The 22,708-nt window shown below is 19.5% G+C and overlaps 1 protein-coding gene across 1 annotated transcript in view; it reads left to right on the forward strand.

Annotated features, from left to right (window-relative positions):
• The window catches only part of LOC117173015 (DNA replication complex GINS protein PSF3), a 25,115-nt gene that overhangs the window by 1,698 nt on the left and 709 nt on the right, over positions 1–22,708 (forward strand). Inside the window, exon 2 of the mRNA XM_033361361.1 lies at positions 9,232–9,379. Within this exon, the coding sequence (XP_033217252.1) occupies positions 9,232–9,379 (148 nt within the window). The remainder of the gene's footprint in view (positions 1–9,231; positions 9,380–22,708) is intronic.

A 22,708-nucleotide genomic window follows, 5' to 3' on the forward strand; every position in this document is an offset into this window, starting at 1 on the left:
ATAAACAAATAGTTCTCATTTTCATGTAAAATTCATCAGTTTGATTAAAAATTGATCTTTTTTAGTACAAAATGCAACTATTTGGTTGAAAATTTATCTTTTGTATTAAAAATTCGTCTTTTTTTTTAGAAAATAATCATTTTTGTTTGAAAATTATTTCTTTTTTAGTTGGAAAAAGTATTTTCTTGTAGAAGATGATCTTTTTAATTAATAATACAAAATATTTTAGTCAAATATTTCTCATTTTCATTGAAAATTCATCTTTTTGTTTAAAATTCATCAGCTAGGTTAATTTTTTTTTTAATAAAGAATTCAACTATTTTTAGCTTAACAATTTTCTTTTTCGGTAGAAGATTATCTTGTTAATTTAAAATATTTCAGTTAAATATCTCTCATTTGAGTTTCAAATTCATCATTTATTTTGTAAAATTCGTCAGCTAGGTTAATAATTTATCTTTTCAGTACAAAATTAATCTTTTTAGTTAAAATATAGTCTTTTTTGTTAGAAAATTATCATTTTAGTCAAAAATTTCACTTTTTAGTTGAAAATTTATTATTTTTATTGCAAATTTAATTAATTAAAAATTATAAGATTCCAATTAAATATTTATCATTGTAGTTCAAAATTCACCAGTTTGGTTAAATTTACTTTGTAAATGTGCCTATTTTTTTAATATTAGTTTTTTAAAATGATTATCATTATTTTGAAAATTTAACTATTTAGTTTTTGGTTGAAAAATTCTCTTTTTTAGTTGGAAGTTCGTCTTTTTCGTTGGAAAATAATAATTTTAGTTAAAATGTCAATTTGTGGTTGAAAACTACTTTTTTAAAAAATGATTTTCTTTTTTCCTTTGATAATTTAATTATTTAATTTTTGGTTAAAAATAGATCTTTTCAGTTGAAAATTCGTCTTATTTGGTAAAAAATAATCTTTTTGGTTAAAATTTCACTTTTTTTTTTTTAATGTAACTATTTAATTTTCGGTTGATGAATGATCTTTATTAGTTTAAAATTCGTCTTTTTTGGTAGAAGATGATCTTGTTAATTGAAATTTAAAATATTCCAGTTAAATATTTATTATTTTAGTTGAAAATTCATCAGTTTGGTTAAAAATTGATCTTCTTTAGTGCAAAATGCAACTATTTGGTTGAAAATTTATCTTTTTAGTTCAAAGTTCCACTTTTTTGTTATAAAATAGTCATTTTAGTTAACATTTTAATTGTTAGTTAAAATTTTAATTTTTAGTTGACAATTACTTTTTTTATAATTATTCTTTTTTTTTCTTTTGAAAATTTTATAATTTCATTTTTGGTTAGAAAATTATCCTTTTTAGTTGAAAAAAGTATTTTTTTTGTAGAAGATAATCTTTTTAATTGAAAATTAAAAAAACTTCAGTTAAAAATTTATCAATTTAGTTGCAAATTCATCATTTATTTTAAAATCCATTGACTTGCTTAAAAATTGATCTTTTTAGTTAAAAATTCAACTATTTGGTTGAAAATTGATTTTTTCAATTGAAAAATCGTATTTTTTGGTTGAAAGTAATCTTTTTGGTATAATTTTATTATTTTTATTCTAAATTCATTACTTTTTTTGGAAATGTACCTATTTTTTGGAAATTACTTTATTTTGTTTCAAATTATTTCTTTTTTTCTTTTTAAAATTTAACTATTTAATTTGTGGTAATATTTTAGTTAAATATTTATCAATTCGTATTTTTTAGTTGAAAAGTCATCTTTTTGGGGAAAAGTTGATCGTTTTTAGCACAAAAATCAACTATTTGGTTAAAAATTGATCTTTTTAATTAAAATGTCAATTTTCAGCTGAAAATTAATTTTTTTAAATTATTATTTTTTTCATTTGATAAATTAATTATTTGTGGAAGATGATCTTGTTAATTTAAAATTAAAATATTCTAGTGAAATATTTATTATTTCAGTTGAAAATTCATCTTTTTGTTTAAAATTTGTCAGTCTGGTTGAAAATTGATATTTTTAGTTAAAAATTCGTCTTTTCCGTGAGAAAATAATCATTTTGGTTAAAATTTCAGTTTTTAGTTGAAAATCACTTTTTTTTCTTTTTTTTTTTCTTTTGAAAATTTAATTATTTAATTTTTGTTTAAAAAACTCTGTTTTTTAAATGGAATTTTTTTTTGTAGAAGATGATCTTAATTGAAAATTAAAATATTCCAGTTAAATATTTATCATTTTATTTGAAAGTGCATTAGTTTGGTTAAAAGTTGATCGTTTTTAGCACAAAATTCAACTATTTGTTTAAAAATTGATCTTTTTAGCTAAAAATTCGTTTTTTCTGTTAGAAAATAATCAATTTAGTTAAAAAGTCAATTTTCAGTTGAAAATTAATTTTGTTTAATTATTATTTTTTCTTTTGGAAATTTAATTATTTAATTTTTGGTTGAAAAACTCTATTTTTTATTTGAAAAAAGTATTTTTTTGCAGAAGATGATCTTGTTAATTCAAAGTTAAAATATTCCAGTGAAATATTTATCATTTCAGTTGAAAATTCATCTTTTTGTTTAAAATTCATCAGTCTGGTTAAAAATGGATCTTACAACTTTTTGGTTAAAAATTCGTCTTTTTTGTTAGAAAATAATCATTTTAGTTAAAATTTCAGTTTTTAGTTTAAAATCACTTTTTTAATTTTTCTTTTTTTTTTCTTTTGAAAATTAATTATTTAATTTTTGTTCAAAAACTTTTGTTTTAATTAACAAAATTCTTTTTTTGGTTAAAATTTAAATTTTTGGTTGAAAATTTTACTCTTCCAGTTTTTCCGGTTACCAAGGTTTACCAAGGTTTATCTTTTTATTTGAAATTTCATCACTTTGTTTGAAAATGTACTAATTTTTACAAAATTTGTTTTTTAATTGTTATTTTTTCTAATTCAAATATTCATTTTTTCTATGAAAATTTACCTTTTTCAAATAGAAATTCATTTGTTTTGTTGGAAATTCGTCGTTACGTAGAAATTAATTTTCTCGATTAAAAATTTAAATATTTAATCTAAATATTTATAATTTTAGTTCAAGCTTCATTAATTTAGTTGAAAGTGTTTTTTTTTTGTTGTTAAATTATGTTGTTTTCAAACTTAAAATATAACTATTCCCATTAAAAATTACATCATTTGAATTAAAATTAATCTCTTTTGTTGAACATTAATTTTTTAAACTAAGAATTGACCTTTAATTTTTAGTTGAAAAAATGTCTTTTTTACTCGAAAATTATTCTTTTTAGGTAGACATTAGTATTTTTGTTATAACATAATTTTTTTAGTTACAAACTTAAATATTCCAGTTAAATATTGATCATTTTTATTGAAACGTCATCTTTTTTGTTTGAAATTTAACTTTCAGTTTAAGATTCATACTTTTTGTTTAAAATTCATCAACTAGGTTAAAAATTGCTCTTTTTTATTCAAAAATTAATTTTTTAGATAAAAACTTATGTATTTTGTTGAAAATTCGTCTTTTTGGTAGAAAATAATCTTTTTGGTTCGAATTGTACTTTTTGGTTGAAAATTAAACTATTTGAGTTAAAGATTGATCATTTTCGTTGAAAATTCATCACTTTGGTTGTAAATTATTCTTATTTTTAACTGAAAATATAACCACCCCAATTAAATATTACATAATTTTACTTGAAAATTGGTCTTTTTCGGTGAACATTATTTTTTAAACCAAAATTGTAATATTCCATTTTTCGCTGAAGATTAATTATTTTTAGTTAAAAACTCATTGTTTTTGAAAGTGTAACTATTTTTTTAAAATTGTTTTTTGTTTTTGTATAGAATTTTTTTTAACATTATTTTAGATGAAAAATTATCAGTTTGGTTAAAAATTTACCTTTTTTCGTTGAAAATTCAACTAAATCCAAATCTATTTGGATGAAAATGATTTTTTTCTATGAAAATTCATGCATTTTGTTGAAAATTTGTATTTTTTGGTCGAAAATAATTTTTTATTTTTTCAACTGAATATTTAACTATTCATTTTTTTATGACAATTTAACTTTTTCAGGAGAAAATTCATGTATTTTGTTGAAAATTCGTCTTTCGGCAGAAATTAATCTTTTTGTTTAAAAATACAAATATTTCAATTAAATATTCATAATTTTAGTTGGAAATTCATCAATTTGTTTGGAAGTGTAACTATTTTTTGCAAATAGTTTTTTTTTTTGAAAATTATTACTTATTCTTTAAACTGAAAATATAACTGTTCTAATTAAATAGTTGAAAGTTAAACTCTTGTTAAAAATTCATCACTTTGGTTAAATATCTGTGTTTTTTTGTGTGCAAAATTAAATTTTTTACTGAAAATTTTTCTATTTAAAATTACTCGAATCATTTGAGTTGAAAATTCTTCTCTTTGATTGAAAATTAACTTTTTTTAACCAATAATTCAACTATTCAATTTTTGGTTGAATTTGTTTTTTTTCAGTTCAAAATTTATCTCTTTATTAGAAATTATTCTTCTTGGTTGAAAATTTAATTATTCTAGTTAAACAAAATTTATCATTTTAGTTGAAAATTCATCACTTTGTTTTAAAATGTTGAAATTAAATGAAAAATATTTTTTTTTCAATTAGTTTTTTTATTTCCAATTTTTTTTCAACTTAAAAATGTGACTATTCCATTTATTTAATAGAAAATGCATATCTTTGTTTGAACCTTAATTTTGTAACTGAAAATTTAGCTATTCCATTTTTGGTTGAAAATTAATTTTTTGTAGTTAAAAATTAAATTATTTGGTTGAAAATCGTCTTTTTTGACACAGATTTAATCTTCTTGTTTGGAAATTAATTTTCTTGTTTGGAAATTTATCTTTTTGGTTGAAAATTCGATTATTCTATGTAAAGATTCATAACTTTCGTTGGAAATTATTTGTTTTTACTGAAAATTTAAGTTTTCCATTTTCAGTTAAAAATGTATCTTTTTTGTTAAAAATTAAATTATTTAAGTTGAATATTATTCATGTTAGTTAAAAATTAATTTTTTTAAATTAAAATTTAATCATTTCTTTTTAGTTTAAAATTCCTGTATTCTAGTTGAAGATTTATATTTTTTTTGATAATTTATCACTTTTCCTACAAAACATTTTTTTTGTTGAAAAACTAATTTTTTAAACTGAAAATTTAACTATTTCAGTTTTGTGTAAAAACTGATTTTTTTTTAGTTTAAAAATCATTTATTTGAAAATTCAACCTTTTTCATTAAAAATTAAACTATTTGTTTAAGAATTCTTACATCTAGTTGAAAAATCTTATTTTTTCATAAAATTAATCTTTTTGTATGAAAATTCATCTATCTTGTTGAAAATGCAATATTTTCACATAAAATGTAAGGGATTTGAAGCGGTTTAAATTGAATTCAATACAGTACTCGCATTAATTTCACCTAAACATGAACTGAATTTAAAGTATAATATGATGAAATAAAATTTTTTTTTGATTATTATTAAAATTCATGGACCTTACAAATTTAAGAAATAAAAATAAAATTTCATTTTGGTTTTATTTTATATGAAGAGTAATTTCAGAAAAAAAAATTAATTTGGACAACTGGAAAACTGAAAAATCCTAAAAAAATACAATTCTTGGCATTGTAAAGTTTCCGAATTGGAAAATTCCCGAATAATAAAATTCCCGAATGTTTATAATATTACCGAATTTGAAAGTTTCCGAATGATAAAATTCCCGAAAAAAATTGCCGAATTGTAAAATGTTTCAACTAGAAAATTCCCGAATTTAAACAATTAAATTTTGTATGAATATTATTTACTTATTGAAAGAACAATATTAAAATACTTTTATTAAAACAAAAAAAATTATTTTAAGTGTTTAGAAATATATATTTCCAGATGACATTTTTTTAAAGTTATTGATATCGTAAATTCATACAATAATTTTAGAAACTTTATAAATTAAAATAAATTTGTTTCAGAATATGTTATTGTTTAAATTTAGAAAATTTCTATTTCAGATATTTTATAATTCGGCAATATTCTGTCTGAAATTGTCAAATTCGGTAATTTTATTATTCCGGGATTTTATAATTAGGGATTTTTATTCTTCCCGAATTTTCTAATTCGGGAATTTTATTATTACGGAACTTTCCAATTCGGGAATTTTATTTCGGAATTTTTCATTTCAGGAATTTTATTATTATAAAATTGTATAATTGAGCAATTTTATTATTCGGGAATTTTATCATTCTGGAAATGTATAATTAGGTAATTTTATTATTCTGGAATTTTATTATTACGGAATTTTTCAATTGGGGAGTTTTATTATTCTGGAATTTTAGTATTTATGAATTTTCCAATTGGGAAATTTTATCATGCAGGAATTTTATTATTCTGGAATTGTATAATTAGTGAATTTTATTATTCCTGAATTTTCAACTGCTAATTTTATTATTACGGAATTTTCCAATTCTGGAATTTAATTATTCAGGAATTTTCCAATTCGGAAATTTTATTATCCAGGAATTATATAATTAGGGAATTTTATTATTCGAAAATTTTATTATTCTGGAATTTTATTATTTATGAATTTTTCAATTTGAACATTTTATTATTACGAAATTTTCCATTTCGGGAATTTTATTTTTAAGGATATTTCCAATTCGGAAATTTTATTAATCGGGGATTTTATTATTCTGGAATTGTATAATTACTGAATTTTATTATTAATGAATTTTCAACTGCTAATTTTATTATTCAGGAATTTTCCAATTCGGAAATTTTATTATTTAGGAATTATATAATTAGGGAATTTTATTATTCGCCAATTTTATTATTCTGAAATTTCATTAATCGGGAATTTTATTATGAGGGAATTTTCCAATTCGGAAGTTTTATTATTTTGGAATTTTATTATTCAGAAATTTTTCAATTTGAAAATTTTATTATGCGGGAATTTTATTATTCTGGAATTGTATAATATGGGCATTTTATTATTACGAAATTTTACAATTCGGGAATTTTATATTTAAGGATATTTCCAATTCGGAAATTTTATTAATCGGGAATTATTATTGTGGAATTGTATAATTACTGAATTTTATTATTACGGAATTTTTCAATTCGGGAATTTTAATGTTCAGGAATTTTCCAATTCGGTTTTTTTATTATTACAGAATTTTCCAATTCGGAAATTTTATTAATCGGGAATTTTATAATTCTGGAATTGAATAATTAGTGCATTTTATTATTACAAAATTTTATTATTTGGAAATTCCATTGATCGGGAATTTTATTATTTCGGAATTACATTAATCGGGAATTTTAAAATTTGGTAATATAATAAAATTTTCGGGAATTTTATTATTCCGAAATTTCATTAATCGGGGATTTTATTATTCCGGAATTTTAGAATTAGGGAATTCTATTATTCGGGAATTTTATTGAAAAGGAATTTTCCAGCTCGGAAATTTTATTATTCTGGAATTTTAATATGGAATTCTATTATTCCGAAATGTCATTAATCGGGAATTTTGTTTTAACGGAATTTTCCAATTCGGGAATTTTATTATTCTACAATTTTATTATTAAGTAAATTTCCAATTTGGAAATTTTACTAATCGGGAATTCTATTATTCTGATATTATATAATTAATGAATTTTATTATTACGGAATTTTCCAATTCCGGAATTTTAATTTTCAGGAATTTTCCAATTCGAAAATTTTATTATTTAGGAATTTTCCAATTTGGGAATTCTATTATTCTGAAATTTTATAATTAGGAAATTTTATTATTCGTGAATTTTCAAAATCAGAAATTTTATTATTACAGAATTTTCCAATTAGAAAATTTTGTTATCTAGGAATTTTCCAATTCAGTAATTTTATTACTCAGGAATTTTCCAATTCGGGAAATTTATTATTTTAGAATTTTATTATTAAGGAAATTTCCAATTCAGAAATTTTATTAATCGGGAATTTTATTATTCTGGTATTTTATAATTACTGAATTTTATTATTACGGAATTCTATTATTCTGAAATTTTATAATTAGGAAATTTTATTATTGAGGAATTTTCCAATTCGGGAAATTTATAATTCTGGAATTGTTTAATTAGTTAATTTTATTATTGTGGGATTTTCCAATTCGGAAATTCTATTATTCAGGAATTTTCCAATTCGGGAAATTTATTATTCTAGAATTTTATTATTAAAGAAATTTGCAATTCAGAAATTTTATTAATCGGGAAGTTTATTATTCTGGTATTGTATAATTACTGAATTTTTTTATTACGGAATTCTATTATTCTGAAATTTTATAATTAGGAAATTTTATTATTCGTGAATTTTCAAATTCAGTTATCTTATTATTACGGAATTTTCCATTTTTGGAATTTTAATTTACAGAAATTTTCCAATACGAAAATTTTGTTATTTAGGAATTTTCCAATTCAGAAATTTTATAATTCAGGAATTTTCCAGCTCGGGAAATTTATTATTCTAGAATTTTATTATTAAGGAAATTTCCAATTCGGAAATTTTCCAATTCGGGAATTTTATTATTCTGGAATTGTTTAATTAGTTAATTTTATTATTGCGGGATTTTCCAGTTCGGGAATTCTATTATTCTGAAATTTTATAATTAGGAAATTTTATTATTCGTGAATTTTCGAATTCTGAAATTTTATTATTCTGGAATTGTTTAATTAGTTAATTTTATTATTGCGGGATTTTCCAGTTCGGGAATTCTATTATTCTGAAATTTTATAATTAGGAAATTTTATTATTCGTGGATTTTATTATTAGGGAATTTTCCAATTCTGGAATTTTATTATTCTGGAATTTAATAATTAGTGATTTTGATTAATACGGAATTTTATTGTTTGGAAATTCCATTAATCGGGAACTTTATTATTCCGGATTTTTAGAATTAGGGATAGAATTATTACTTCGTAGTTTTATAGTTCGAGAATTTTATTTTTCTGGAATTGTATAATAATTAGGGAATTTTATTATTCGGAATTTTATTAATCGGGAATTTCATTATTCCGGAATTTAATAATCAGGGAATTTTACTATTAAGGGACTTTCCAATTGGGGAAGTTTATTATTAAGAAATCCTTCAATTCGGTAATTCTACAGTGTCGGGAATTTTATTTCTCGGGATTTTTCAGTCGCCCCATTCTAACTAATTCGTAAATAGAGTTTGCCATAATTTTTCTAGAATTTTAAGAAACATCTAATATTTTGGTAGGCATGTTGGATCCATCCAGTGAATCTCCTGATTTAAATGCTGGAACAAAGTTGGAACTTCCTTATTGGCTCGTATATCCTCTGAATGTAACAAGGTCTAAAATATTGGAGATTGTAGAAATTCCAAAAATTTACAAAGATGCCTACAGGTTAGTTTTTTCACCTGATTATGCACATTTTTTCCATAGGTTCCCTTTGCAATTTTTTTTTATCTTTCTTCCTTTTGATGTAAAAACACTGCCAAAGTTTTAGTATTTTTTATCTGTTAGGAATTTTTTAAATTACAAATTTAGGGATAAAAATTTATTTCAGTTCTGGAAACATTTGTTATTTATTTAGGAATAAACCATACATTTGACCGAACAAACAGAATTTTGAGATATCGAGTTTAGAATACCAAAATTTTTTATTACTATTTAACCATTTTTGTTCATTTCATAATTTTTCTATTTAATAATTATTCAATTTTTTAATTTTTCCTCGATTAAAAATATTTTTAAAATAAATAAAATAACAAAAATTTAACTATTACATTAATTATTTTCAACTGAAAATTTAAGTATTATATTTTTAGTTGAAAATTAAACCTTTCAATTGGAAATTCATTTATTTTGTGGGAAATTTGTTGTTTTTTCTGGGTTAGAAATTAATTTTTTTAACTCAATATTTAACTATTACATTTTTGGTTGAAAGTTCATCTTTTTTAGTTGAAAATTAATGTTTTTTTAATTCTTTTTATTATTAAAATTCTTTTTATTTTGTACAAATTTTTTTCTATTATTAATAATTCGTCTTTTTTGGTTAAGGATTCATTTATTTTGTTTAAAATTGGTATTTGTTGAAAATTCATACCTTTCACTGATAATTCAACTATTTTGTTAAAAAATTTAACTATTTAATAATAAAAAAGATCTTTTTAGTTGAAAAATCATGTTTTTTGTTAAAAATTTGTCTGTTTCGTTGAAAATTCGTTTGTTTTTTTTGTATAAAATTAATCTTTTTGATTGAAAATGCCTCACTTTTATTGAAAATTAAATTATTTCGTTTAAAAATTTCTTTTTTGTGCTAGAAAATTAATTTTTTGTACTTAGTTTATCTTCTTGGTAGAATATTTAACAATTGTAGTTGAAGATTTATTATTTTATTTGAAAATTCAATTGTAAAAAAAAAATTTTTAGTTTAATAAATTATAAATTAAATTATTTTAATTGGTAATTTGGTTAAATTTATATATTTTGTTGAAAAATTATTTTTTTTTGTTGAAACATTAACTGTTTTATTATAACAGAAGTTTAATCTTTCTTTAAAATTCATTTCGTCGTTCTTAAAAATTCAACTACTCCATTTATTGTTTGTAATTGAAAATGTAACTATTACTTTTTTGATTGAAACAATTTGGTTGAAAAACTGTTTTTTTTTTTTTGAAAAAATAAACAATTTTTTTAACAAAAATAAAAATATGTTTAGTTAATATATCAACCCGTACATTTTTTATTGTTTATTAACATTTTTTAGGTGAAAATAACTACTTCCCTTAAAAGTTAAACTACTTTGTAAAAATTAATTTAAAGAAAATTAATTTTATTTGAAAATATGTAAGTTTTATTTAAAATTTAACTGTTTTGTGGAAAATTAAACTATTTTGTGAAAAATGCATCTTTTTAATTGAAAAATCGTGTTTAAAAAATTTTCTTTTCGTATAATGTTAATCCTTTGATTCAAAATTCACATTTTTTGTTTAAAATTCAACTTTCTTTTAGTTGAAAATTAAACTATATACTCGGAAATTCATTTATTTTGTTGAAAATTTGTTGTTTTCTGGGTTGGAAATTAAAATTTATTAACTAAAAATTTAACTATTACATGTTTGGTTGAAAATTTATATTTCTTTAATGAAAATTCATGTATTAATTTGAAAATACGTTTTTTTGGTTTAAAACATTTTTTTGTTGTATAGAAATTTCTTTAATTTTTTTTTATTAATAATTCGTCTTTTTTAGTTGCGGATTTAAATTTTTTTAAAGAAATAAACTATTTTTGATTGATAATTAAAATTTGTTAAGATGAAATATCAACCATTACATTTTTTATTTGTGAATTAATATTTTTTAGTTGAAAAATATCTACTTAATTAAAAAGTTAAACTATTTTGTCATAAGATTAATTTTCTTGAAAAAATTTAAATGAAAATTTAACTATTGCGTTGAAACTTCAATAATTTGGTTAAAAATTGATCTTCTTAGTTGAAAATTCATGTTTTTTTTTGTTAAAAATATGTCTCTTTCATTCAAGATTCATATTTTTTTGGTAGAAAATTAATCTTTTTTGCTTGAATATTCACCTTTTTGGTTTAAAATTTAACTTATTTAGTTGAAGATTTAACTATTTGTTTGGAAATTTATGTATTTTGTTGAAAATTTTTATTTTTTTAAATTTCATTTTTCATCTTAAAATTCAACTATTCTATTTTTGTAGAAAATTGATCGTTTTTAGTTGACAATTAAAATACTTAGTTATAAATTTATTTATTTTTTTGATAATTTTTTCCTGGGTTGATAATTAATTTTTTAAATCGAAAATTTACGAATTACATTTTCCGTTGTGAATTAATATTTTTTAGTTGAAAAATATCTTATTTAAAACTTGAAATACTTGGTGAAAAATTCATTTTTTTGGGCGAAAATTAATCATTTTTGTAAAAAAAATTGTAAATTTGATTTGTAATTTAATTTAATGGGTTAATAATGTAATCATTCCTTTGAAAGTTGATCTCTTTGGTTGAAAATTCATTTTTTGTTGATGAAAATTCGAATTTTTGTATAGAAAATTAATCTTTTCGGTTAAAAATTCACCTTATGGTGGAACATTTAAACTATTTTGTTGAAAATTCGTTTTTTAAAATTTGTTAACAATTTAATGTTTTATCTGAAAATTCAAATATTCTATCTTTTTTTGAAAATTGATCGTTTTTAGTTAAAAATTAAAGTATTTAATTATAAATTAATTTATTTACTTGACAATTTTTTTTTCGTTGTTGGAAATTAATTTTGTAAACAGAAAATTTAACTATTAAATTTTTTTTGGAAAATTTATCTTGCTGAAATTTCATAAATTTGGAAATTTTAAAATTCATCTGTTTGGTTTAAAAATTTATTTTTTTTTGGTTGAAGATCCAAATATTTTGTCGAAAACTCGGGTTTTTTTGTGTCAAAATCCAATTGTGTTTAATTTGAAATAAAAATATTTTTAGTTAAAATATTAATTATTACATTTTCCATTGTGAATTAATATTTTTCAGTTGAAAAATAACTACTTCATTTAAAAGTTGAAATACTTTGTTAAAAATTCATTTTTTCGGGCGAAAATTAATCATTTTAGTTAAAAAAAAACGTAAATTTTATTTATAATTCAACTATTTTGTTGAAGATTTAACTATTTGGTTAAAAGTTGATCTCTTTAGTTGAAAATTAATGTTTTTTGTTGAAAATTCGTAATTTTTTTGTTTCAAAATTGACATTTTGGTTTGAAATTTCTGTATTTTGTTTAAAATTTACGTTTTCGGTTGAAAAATTAGCTTTTTTATTGAAAATTTTTTTGTTTTCTTTTGTTCAAATTAAATTTTTTAACTGAAAATTCAATTATTCCATTTTTGGTTGAAAATTCATCTGTTGGGTTAAAAATGGTCACTTTGGATGAAAATTGAACTATTTTGTTGAAAAATCGTTGTTTTTGGTTAGGTATAAATTGAGATTTTTAACTGAAAATTCTTGGTTGAAAATTGATCGTTTTTAGTTGAAAATTAAACTAATTGGTTGGAAATTAATTTATTTTATTGATGATTTGTTGTTTTTTTTGTGTGGTAAATTAATTTTTTTAACCGAAAATTTAAAAAAATATATATTTCGTTTAAAAATGGATCTTTTTGAAATTTCATTGATAATTGCGAATTTGAAAATTCGTCTTTTTGGTTTAAAAATTAATCTTTTTTGTTCGAAGATTCAACTAATTTGTTAAAAATTTCTTTCTTTTTTGTTTGCATAATTTTATTTAAAAAATCGTCATTTTCATGGAAAATCTTACTATTTTTTTAAAACTTCAAATATTTGCTTAAAAATTTGATCTTTTTTGGTAGAAAATTAATCTTTTTGGTTCAAAATTCACTTTTTTGGTTTGAAATGCAACTATTCCAGTTATAAATTTATCATTTCATTTAAAAATTCTTTATTTTTTTTGAAAATTTATCTTTCTTAGTTGGGTAAATGATAAATTAAATTATTTAAATTGTTTACTTGGTTAAATTTATATATTTTGTTGAAAATTGTCCTTTCGGTTGAAATATTAATAGTTTTATTAAAAATTCGTTTTTTTATTGTCCAAATTAAATTTTTCTAACTAAAAATTCAATTAATCCATTTCCGGTTGAAAATGGATATTTTTTAGTTGAAAATTAATTTTTTTGAAAATTCTTGTTTTTTCTAGAAATTTGTCTTTTATATTAATAATTCGCCTTTTATCTTTGAGGATTCAATTATTTTGTTGAAATTTTATAATTTTTGGACGAAATAAACTATTTTTGGTTTAAAATTAAAACATATTTTGTTGAAATATCAACCATTACATTTTTTATTGTGAATTAATATTTTTTAGTTAAAAAATAAATATTTAATTAAAAATTTGGACTATTTTGTTGAACATTGATTTTTTGGGTAAAGATTCGTCATTTTAGTTCAAAATTCTTAATTTTTATTGAAAATTTAAACATTTTGTTAAAAATTAATCTTGTTAATTGAAAAAGTATTTTTTTTTTTTGAAAATTCGTTTTTTATACAAAATTAATCTATTTGGTTGTAAATTTAATTGTTTTGTTGAAAATTCCGTTTTTTGTGATTGAACAATTTTTTTGCATAATTTATTTTCTTGGTTAAAAATTGAACTATTCCAGTTAAATATTAATCATTTTATTTTAAAATTTTGTCACTTTGGTTGAAAATTTATCATTTTTATTTGAAAATTTGTCATTTTCGTTAAAAATTCATCACTTTAGGTGAAAATCTATCTTTTTTGTTCAAAATTGGTATTCTTTAGTTAAAAAATTATGTCACTTTTTTTATAGAAACTTAATCTTCTTGCTTGCAAATTCATCTTTTTGGTTGAAAAAATCCAACTATTCCATTTGATTATTTATCATTTTATTTAAAAAATAGTCAGTTTGATAGAGAATTTAATTATTTTGTTAATTTTTTTTCTCTTTGTTGTTTCAAACTTAATTTTTTAAATTAAAAATTCTAAGTTTAAAATTGATCGTTTTATTTGAAAATTAAATTATTTGGTTGGAAATTAATTTATTTTCTTGATAATTTGTAGTTTTTTGGAGTTGGAAATTAATTTTTTTAACCGCAAACTGATTTTTTTGGTGAAGATTCATCAATTTAGTTCAAAATTCGTAACTTTCGTTAAAAATTAAACTATTTTTTTAAATTATCTTTTTAATTGAAAATCCATTTTTTGTTGTTGAAAATCCGTATTTTTTTTTAGAAAATTAATCTTTTCGGTTGAAAATTTAGCTATTTTCTTCAAAATTCGTTTTTTTCCGGTTGAAATTTTTTTTTTACATATTTGATTGAAAATTGTACTATTTTGTATAAAATTCGTTGTATTTTGTTAGGTCCATATTAAATTTTTGTTTTAATTCTTCTTTAATTTCTTGTTCTTGAAATTTCCTATAATTAAAAATTTGAAACTTCATCTTTTTGGTTTAAAAATTTATTATTATTATTTTTTTAGAGAGAAATTGATTTATTTTAAAATTAAAAATTCGTCCTTTTTGGTTGAGGATTCAACCATTTTGTTGAAAATTCGTTTTTTTGTTCAAATTAAAATTTTTTAACTGAAAATTCAATTATTCCATTTCCGGTTGAAAATCGATATTTTTTAGTTCAATTTTTTTTTCTAAATTTAAAACTCCTTTTTTTGTAAAAATTTATTTATTTTTTATATTAATCATTCATCTTTTTTCGTTGAGGATTCAACTATTTTATTGAAATTTTGTAATTTTTGGAAGAAATAACTATTTTTAATTTAAAATTAAAATATATTTATTTAAAATATCAACCATTACATTTTTATTGTGAATTTATATTTTTTCAGTTTAAAAATAACTAATTTAGAATGTCGTCTAATTTGTCGAAAACTGATTTTTTGGTGAGTTTTAGTTCAAAATTCGTAACTTTCATTAAAAATTTAAGTATTTTGTTAAAAAATTATCTTTTTAATTAAAAATCCATTTTTTTTTCTTGAAAATTCGTTTTTCTGTGGTTGAAATTTTTTTACATGTTTTATCTTCTTGGTTGAAAATTTATGTAATTCTTCGAAAATTATTATTTTTTTAAATATAAAATTAAACTTATTAGTTTCAAATTCATGTTTTTGGGTTAAAATTCATAATTTTAGTCGAAAATTTAACTATTTTTTTGAAAATATTTTTTTTTGCCTTATTTGTTTGTTGCATTAAACTTAACCTTTTATATTAAAAATACGAAGTTTAAAATTGATCGCTTTGGTTTAAATTTAAATTATTTGGTACATTTAAATTATTTGATTATTTAGTTTAAAATTAATCTTTTTTGGTTGAAGATTCCAATATTTGTTTGGAAATTGTTGTATTTTGTTGAAAATTCATTTGATTTTTTTGTTTGTTAAAATTTAATGTTTTATCTGAAAATTCAACAATTCTATTTTTTGTTGAAAATTGATCGTTTTTAGTTGAAAATTAAACTCTTTATTTAGAAATTTATTTATCTTGAAATTTTTTTTTCGTTTTTAGAAATTAAGTTTGTAAACCGAAAATTTAACTCTTACATTTTCGTTCGAGAATTGATCTTGTCGAAATTTCATGGTCGAAAATTCGGGTTTTTTTGTATCAAAATCCAATTGTGTTTGATTTAAAATAAAAATATTTTTAGTTAAAATATTAATCATTACATTTTCCATTGTGAATTAATATTTTTCAGTTGAAAAATAAATACTCAAATTAAAATTTGAAATGCTATGTGAAAAATTGATTTTTTTGTATGAAAATCCTTTTTTTAAAGAAACTAATTTATTTTAAAAATTGATAATTCGTCTTTTTTGGAAATGCATTAAATTATTTTGACATTTTAAAAATAAATTAACTATTTTTGATTAAAAATTAAAACATGTTTAATTAAAATATCAAAAAATACATTTTTTATTGTTAATTAATATTTTTTAGTCCAAAACTATCCACTTAGTTAAAATTTGCAACTACTTTATTAAAAATTCATTTTTGTGGGTGAAGATTCTTCATTTTAGTTTAAAATTCGTCTGTTTCATTGAAAATTATTATTTTTTTGGTAAAAAATTACTTTTTTTTAGTTGAAAATTAAACTACTTGGTTGAAAATTCATTTATTTTATTGAAAATTTGTTGTTTTTCTGGGTTAAAAATTAAAATTTTGTAAACTTAACCATTAACTGTCACTTTTTTTGTTGAAAATTGATTTTTGTTTAATTGTAATTTCATGTTTTTTGTTTGAAAATTTGTCTGTTTCGTTTTAAAATTTAGCTGTTTTTGGAGATATTTATTTATTCTTTCCTATTTTGAATTAAATTATGTTTGGCTGAAATATCCATAATTACATTTTTTTATTGTGATTTAATATCTTTTGAATTAAAAAATAACAACTTAATTTAAAAGTTGAACTATTTTGTTGAAAAATCTTTCTTTTTTTTTTTGGTTGAAGATTCATAATTTTTTTTCGAAAATTCGTAACTTGGTTTGAAAATTTAACTATTTTCTTAAAACTTCAAATATTTGTTTAAAAACTGATCTTTTTTTGGTAGAAAATTAATCTTTTTGGTTCAAAACGCACTTTTTTGTTTAAAATTCAACCATTTCAGTTATAAATTTATCACATAATAAAAAAATTCTTCATTTTGTTTGAAAATATGTCTTTCTTATTTGAATAAATTATAAATTAAATTATTAAAAATGGTTATTTGGTTGAATTTATATATTTTGTTGAAAATTGACCTTTTCGGTTCAAAAATTAATAGTTTTAATAAAATAAATTTTTTTGGTCAAATAAATTATTTTTAACTACAAATTTAATTATTTCATTTCCGGTTGAAAATTGATATTTTTTATTTAAAAATTCATTTTTTGTTAAGAAATTTATTTTTTGTAATAATAATTTGTCTTTTTTCGTTGAGAATTCAATTATTTTTTTGAAATTTTATAATTTTTGGAAGAAATAAACTATTTTTGATTTAAAATTAAAACATGTTTTTTTGAAATATCAACCATTACATTTTTTATTGTGAATTAATATTTTTTAGATGAAAAATAAATACTTCATTAAAAATGTTGATTACTTTGTTGAACATTGATCTTTTTGATGAAGATTCATCATTTTAGTTCAAAATTCGTACTTTGTATGGAAAATTTAACTATTTTGCTAAAAATTGATCTTTTAAATTGAAAATCCATTTTTTTTTGAAAATTCGTTTTTTATAGGAAATTAATCTTTTTAGTTGAAAATTTAACAATTCCAGTAAAAAAACTTATCATTTTATTCAAAAATTTATCACTTTGGTTGAAAATTTATATTTTTTAGTTGAAAATTTATCTAATTCGTCTAAAATTCGTTTTTTTTTTAATCGAAATTAATCTTATTATTTGAAAATTCATATTTTTGGATTAAAATTCCTCATTTAAGTTGAAAATTTGTCATTTTGGTTAAAAATTTATCTTTTTTGTAGAAATTTGATATTTTTTACTTGAAAATTAATGTCACTTTGGTTCAAAGTTGAGCTATTTTGTTGAAAATTCGTTGTTTTTTTGTTGTTCAAATTAAAATTTTTTACTCAAAATTTTAGGTTGAAAATTTATTGCTTTCACTTGAAAAATAAACTTTTTGGTTGAAAATTCAATTATGTTCTTGAAAATTTTTTTCTGGGTCGGAAATCAATTATTTAAACCAAAAATTTAACTGTTACTTTTTAAGTTGAAAATTGAAATTTTTTAGTTAAAAATTCTTGTACCATTTTGTTTGTTTTTGTAGAAATTAATTTTTTTTAATAATTCGTCTTTTTTGATTGAGGATTCAACTGTTTTGTTGATTATTCGTATTTTCGATTGACGAACTCTTTTTTATTTAAAATAAAAATATTTTTAGTTGAAAAATAACTATTTAATTTAAAAGTTGAACTACTTTGTTAAAAATTCAACTATTTGGTTAAAAATTGATCTTTTTAGGTGAAAATTTAGGTTTTTGGTTGAAAATTTCGTCTTTTTTTAATAGAAATGTAGTATTTTTGGTTAAAAATTCACCTGAAAATTATACTTGTTGAAATTGCATATATTTAGATATTTGAAAATTCATCTTTTTGGTTTCAAAATTCTTCTTTGAGAAATTGATTTATTTTTTAAATTAATAATTCGTCTCTTTTGGCTGAGGATTCCACAATTTTTTTTTGAAATTTGTATTTTTTGAAAGAAATAAACAATTTTTCATCTAAAATAAAAATACGTTTAGTTGAAATATTAAACACTAAATTTTTTTATTGTGATTCAATATTTTTTAAATTAAAAAATAACGATTTAATTTAAAAGTTGAAATACTTTGTTGAAAATTCATTTTTTATGCAAATATTCATCCTTTTAGTTGAAAATTTGTAATTTTGATTGGTAATTTAACTATTTTGATGAAAATTTAACTGTTTGGTTAAAAATTTATCTTTTTAGTTTAAAAGTCACGTTTTTTGTTGCAAATTCGTTTTTTTTTTCGTTGAAAATTTGTCTTTTTCCGTAGAAAATTAATCTTTTTGGTTTAAAATTCAACTCTTTGGTTAAAATTTTATTTTTTAGATGAAAGTTTATATATTTTGTTGAGAATTCGTCTTTTTCAGTAGAAAATAATCTTCTTGGTATTTTTATTTAAAAATTCGTCTGTTTTGGTATAAATTCATATTTTTTGACAGACGATGATCTTGTTGGTTTAAAAATTTATATACTTCAGTTAAATATTTATGATTTTAGTTAAAAATCCATCAGATAGGTTCAAAATTTATCCTTTTTTTTCCTTTTTCTATTTTCCTATTTATCCTATTTTTTCAAAAATGTATATTTTTAGTTAAAAATTCGTTTTTTTTTGGTAGAAAATAATCTTTACGGGAAAAATGACAAATTTTCGTTAAAAACTTATTATTTTAATTGAAAATTCATCAATTTGTTTTGAAAACGTACATATTTGTTTAAATTAGCTGTTTTTTAAAAATGGTTTTTAGCTGAAAATGTAACTATTTCAATTCAATATTCCACCATTTTAGTTCAAAATGTACATATTTTGCAGATCATTATTTTTTTTAAATTAGATATTTAAGTATTTAATTTTTTTAACTCAATTAACATTTTTCAGTACAATTTCAGTAAAATTATTCATAATTTTATATGAAAATTCATATTTTTTGTTTAAAATTCAACTATTCCAGATGGAAATTCATAATTTAAATATTTTGTTGGAAATTCGTTTTTTTGTGGTTATCAATTAATTTTTTAAATATTTTTTAATTCCTTGATTGAATATTCAGCTATTCCAGGTAAAGATTTATCATTTTTTTGTTTGAAAATTATTCACTTTGTTTGAAAATTTATCTTTTTTAGTTAGAATAAATTATAAATTAAATTATATAAATTGGTTATTTGGTTAAATTTATGTATTTAGTTGAAATTCAACCTTTCAGATGAAATATTAATAGTCTTAATAAAAAATTTTTTTGTGTTAAAATTAAATTTTTTTAACTGAATTCAATTATTTTGTTAAAATTGCTGAAATTTCGGAAGAAATAAACTGTTTCTCATTTAAAATTAAAATATGTTTAGTTGAAATATAAACCATTATATTTTTGTTTTAGTTGAAAAACACCAACTTAAATTCAAAGTTGAACTATTTTGTTGCAAATTTAACTACTTGGTTAAAAATTTATCTTTTTAATTGAAAGTCCCTTTTTTTTTGTTGAAACTTTGTCTTTTTTATAGAAAATTAATCTTTTTGTTTGAAAATTTATCATTTTTACTGTTTTGGTGAAAATTCGGTGTTTTTTTGTGATTAAAAAATAACTGTTTTAAATATAAGTTTAATCTTCTTTCTTTGAAAATTCATTTTGTTTGTTAAAAATGCAAATAATTTCATTAATTGTTTTTAACTAATAATTTAATTGTTATATTTTTATTTAAAAATTTTTGCAGTTGATTTGAAATATCAACCATTACATTTTTTAGTTGAAAAATATATACTTGATTTAAAAGTTTAGCTACTTTGTTCAAAATTAATTTTTTTGGTGAAGATTCAGGATTTTAGTTCAAAATTCATAACTTTAATTAAATATTGAATTATTTTCTTAAAAAATTATCTTTTTAATTGAAAATCCATTTTTTGTTGTTGAAAATACGTCTTTTTTTTATAAAAAAATGATCTTATTGGTTGAAAATTTAACTATTTTTTGAAAATTCGTTGTTTTTTTGTGTGTTTCTTGCTTTAAACTTAATTTTTTTTTTAAATTAATTTGTTTTCTTGATCATTTGTTGTTTTTTTCTGCGGGCTGGTAATTAATTTTTTTAACTGGAAATTTAATCATTACATTTTCCATTGTGAATTAATATTTTAAGCTGAAAAATAACTGCTTAATTTAAAGTTGAAATGATTTCTTAAAAATTTATTTTTTCGGGCGAAAATTAATCATTTTAGTTAAAAAAATTGTAAATTTGATTTGAAATATAACTATTTTGTTGCAAATTTAACTATTTGGTTGCAAGTTGATCTCTTTAGTTGAAAATTCATTTTTTGTTGTAAATTCGAATTTTTCTATAGAAAATTAATATTTTTGGTTAAAAATTAATTTTAGTTTAAGTTAGAAATTAATTTATTTTTTTGAAATTGACCTTTTCGGTTGAAATATTAATAGTTTTAATAAAATTTTTTTTTGTTCAAATTAAATTTTTTAAACTAAAAGTTTAATTATTCCATTTCCGGTTGAAAATTGATATTTTTTTATTTAAAAATTCATTTTTTGTTAAGAAAATTATTTTTTATAATAATAATTCGTCTTTATTCGTTGAGAATTCAATTATTTTGTTGAAATTTTATAATTTTCGGAAGAAATGAACTATTTTTGATTTAAGATTAAAACATGTTTTGTTGAAATATCAACCATTACATTTTTTATTGTGAATTAATATTTTTTAGTTGAAAAATAAATACTTAATTAAAAATTTTGACTATTTTGTTGAACATTGATTTTTTTGGCAAAGGTTCATCATTTTAGTTCAAAATACGTAATTTTTATTGAAAATTTAAATATTTAAATTTAAATATTTTCGGTTAAAAATTAATTTTAGTTTTAGTTAGAAATTAGTTTATTTTCTTAAAAAATTTTTTTTCGTTCTTGGAAATTAATTTTGTAAACCAAAAATTTAATGATTACATTTGTTTTTCGAAAATTGATCTTGCTGAAATGTCAAATATTTGGTTTAAAAATTAATTTTTTTTTGGTTGAGAATTCAAATATTTTATCGAAAATTCGTTTTTTTGTCAGAATCCAACTGTGTCTTTTTTTATAGAAAATTAATCTGATTGGTTGAAAATTTTTTTTACATATTTTATTTTCTTGTTTGAAAATTTATGTAATTCGTCGAAAACAATATATTTTTTTCAATAGAAAATAAATCGTATTAGTTGAAAATTCATGTTTTTGGGTTGAAATTCATAATTTTAGTTAAAAATTTAACTATTTTGTTGAAAATTCTTTGTCTTTTGTTCGTTTGTTGCTTTCAACTTAACCTTTTAAATTAAAAATACGCAGGTTTAAAATTGATCTTTTTGGTTGAAATTAAAATTATTTAGTTGGAAATTTATTTATTTTCTTGATAATTTGTTTTTTTTTGGGCTGAAAATTAATTTTTTGAACTGAAAATTTAATTATTACGTTTTCGGTTGAAAATTGATTTTGTTGTAATTTCATGTATGTTTGAAATTTTGAAAATCTGTCTTTTTGGTTTAAAAATTCATATTTTTTTTTTAGAATCTAACTGTTTGATAATATAAAAATATTTTTAGTTGAAATATCAACTATTACATTTTTGATTGTGAATTCATCCTTTTAAGTTAAAAAGTTGAACTAATTTGTTTAAAAAATTTTTGTTTTGTTTGAAGATACATAGTTTTAGTTAAAAATTAATTTCTGGTTGACAGTTTAACTATTTTCACTATTGAATTTGTAACGTGAAAATGGGAAAATTATTGATAATAATTAATATTTAAATTATTTTTTAAAGATTATTGATTAGTTGATAAACTCATAACCTTTTTTTATCAAAAGAATGCTTTTTAATTTATAATTGTTAAAAAATGATTTAAACCAAAACAAAAGAGTTAAAATTAAACTTATTTAAAATTCCCG

This window comes from Belonocnema kinseyi, chromosome 5 (assembly GCF_010883055.1).
Source record: "Belonocnema kinseyi isolate 2016_QV_RU_SX_M_011 chromosome 5, B_treatae_v1, whole genome shotgun sequence".
NCBI lineage: Eukaryota > Metazoa > Arthropoda > Insecta > Hymenoptera > Cynipidae > Belonocnema > Belonocnema kinseyi.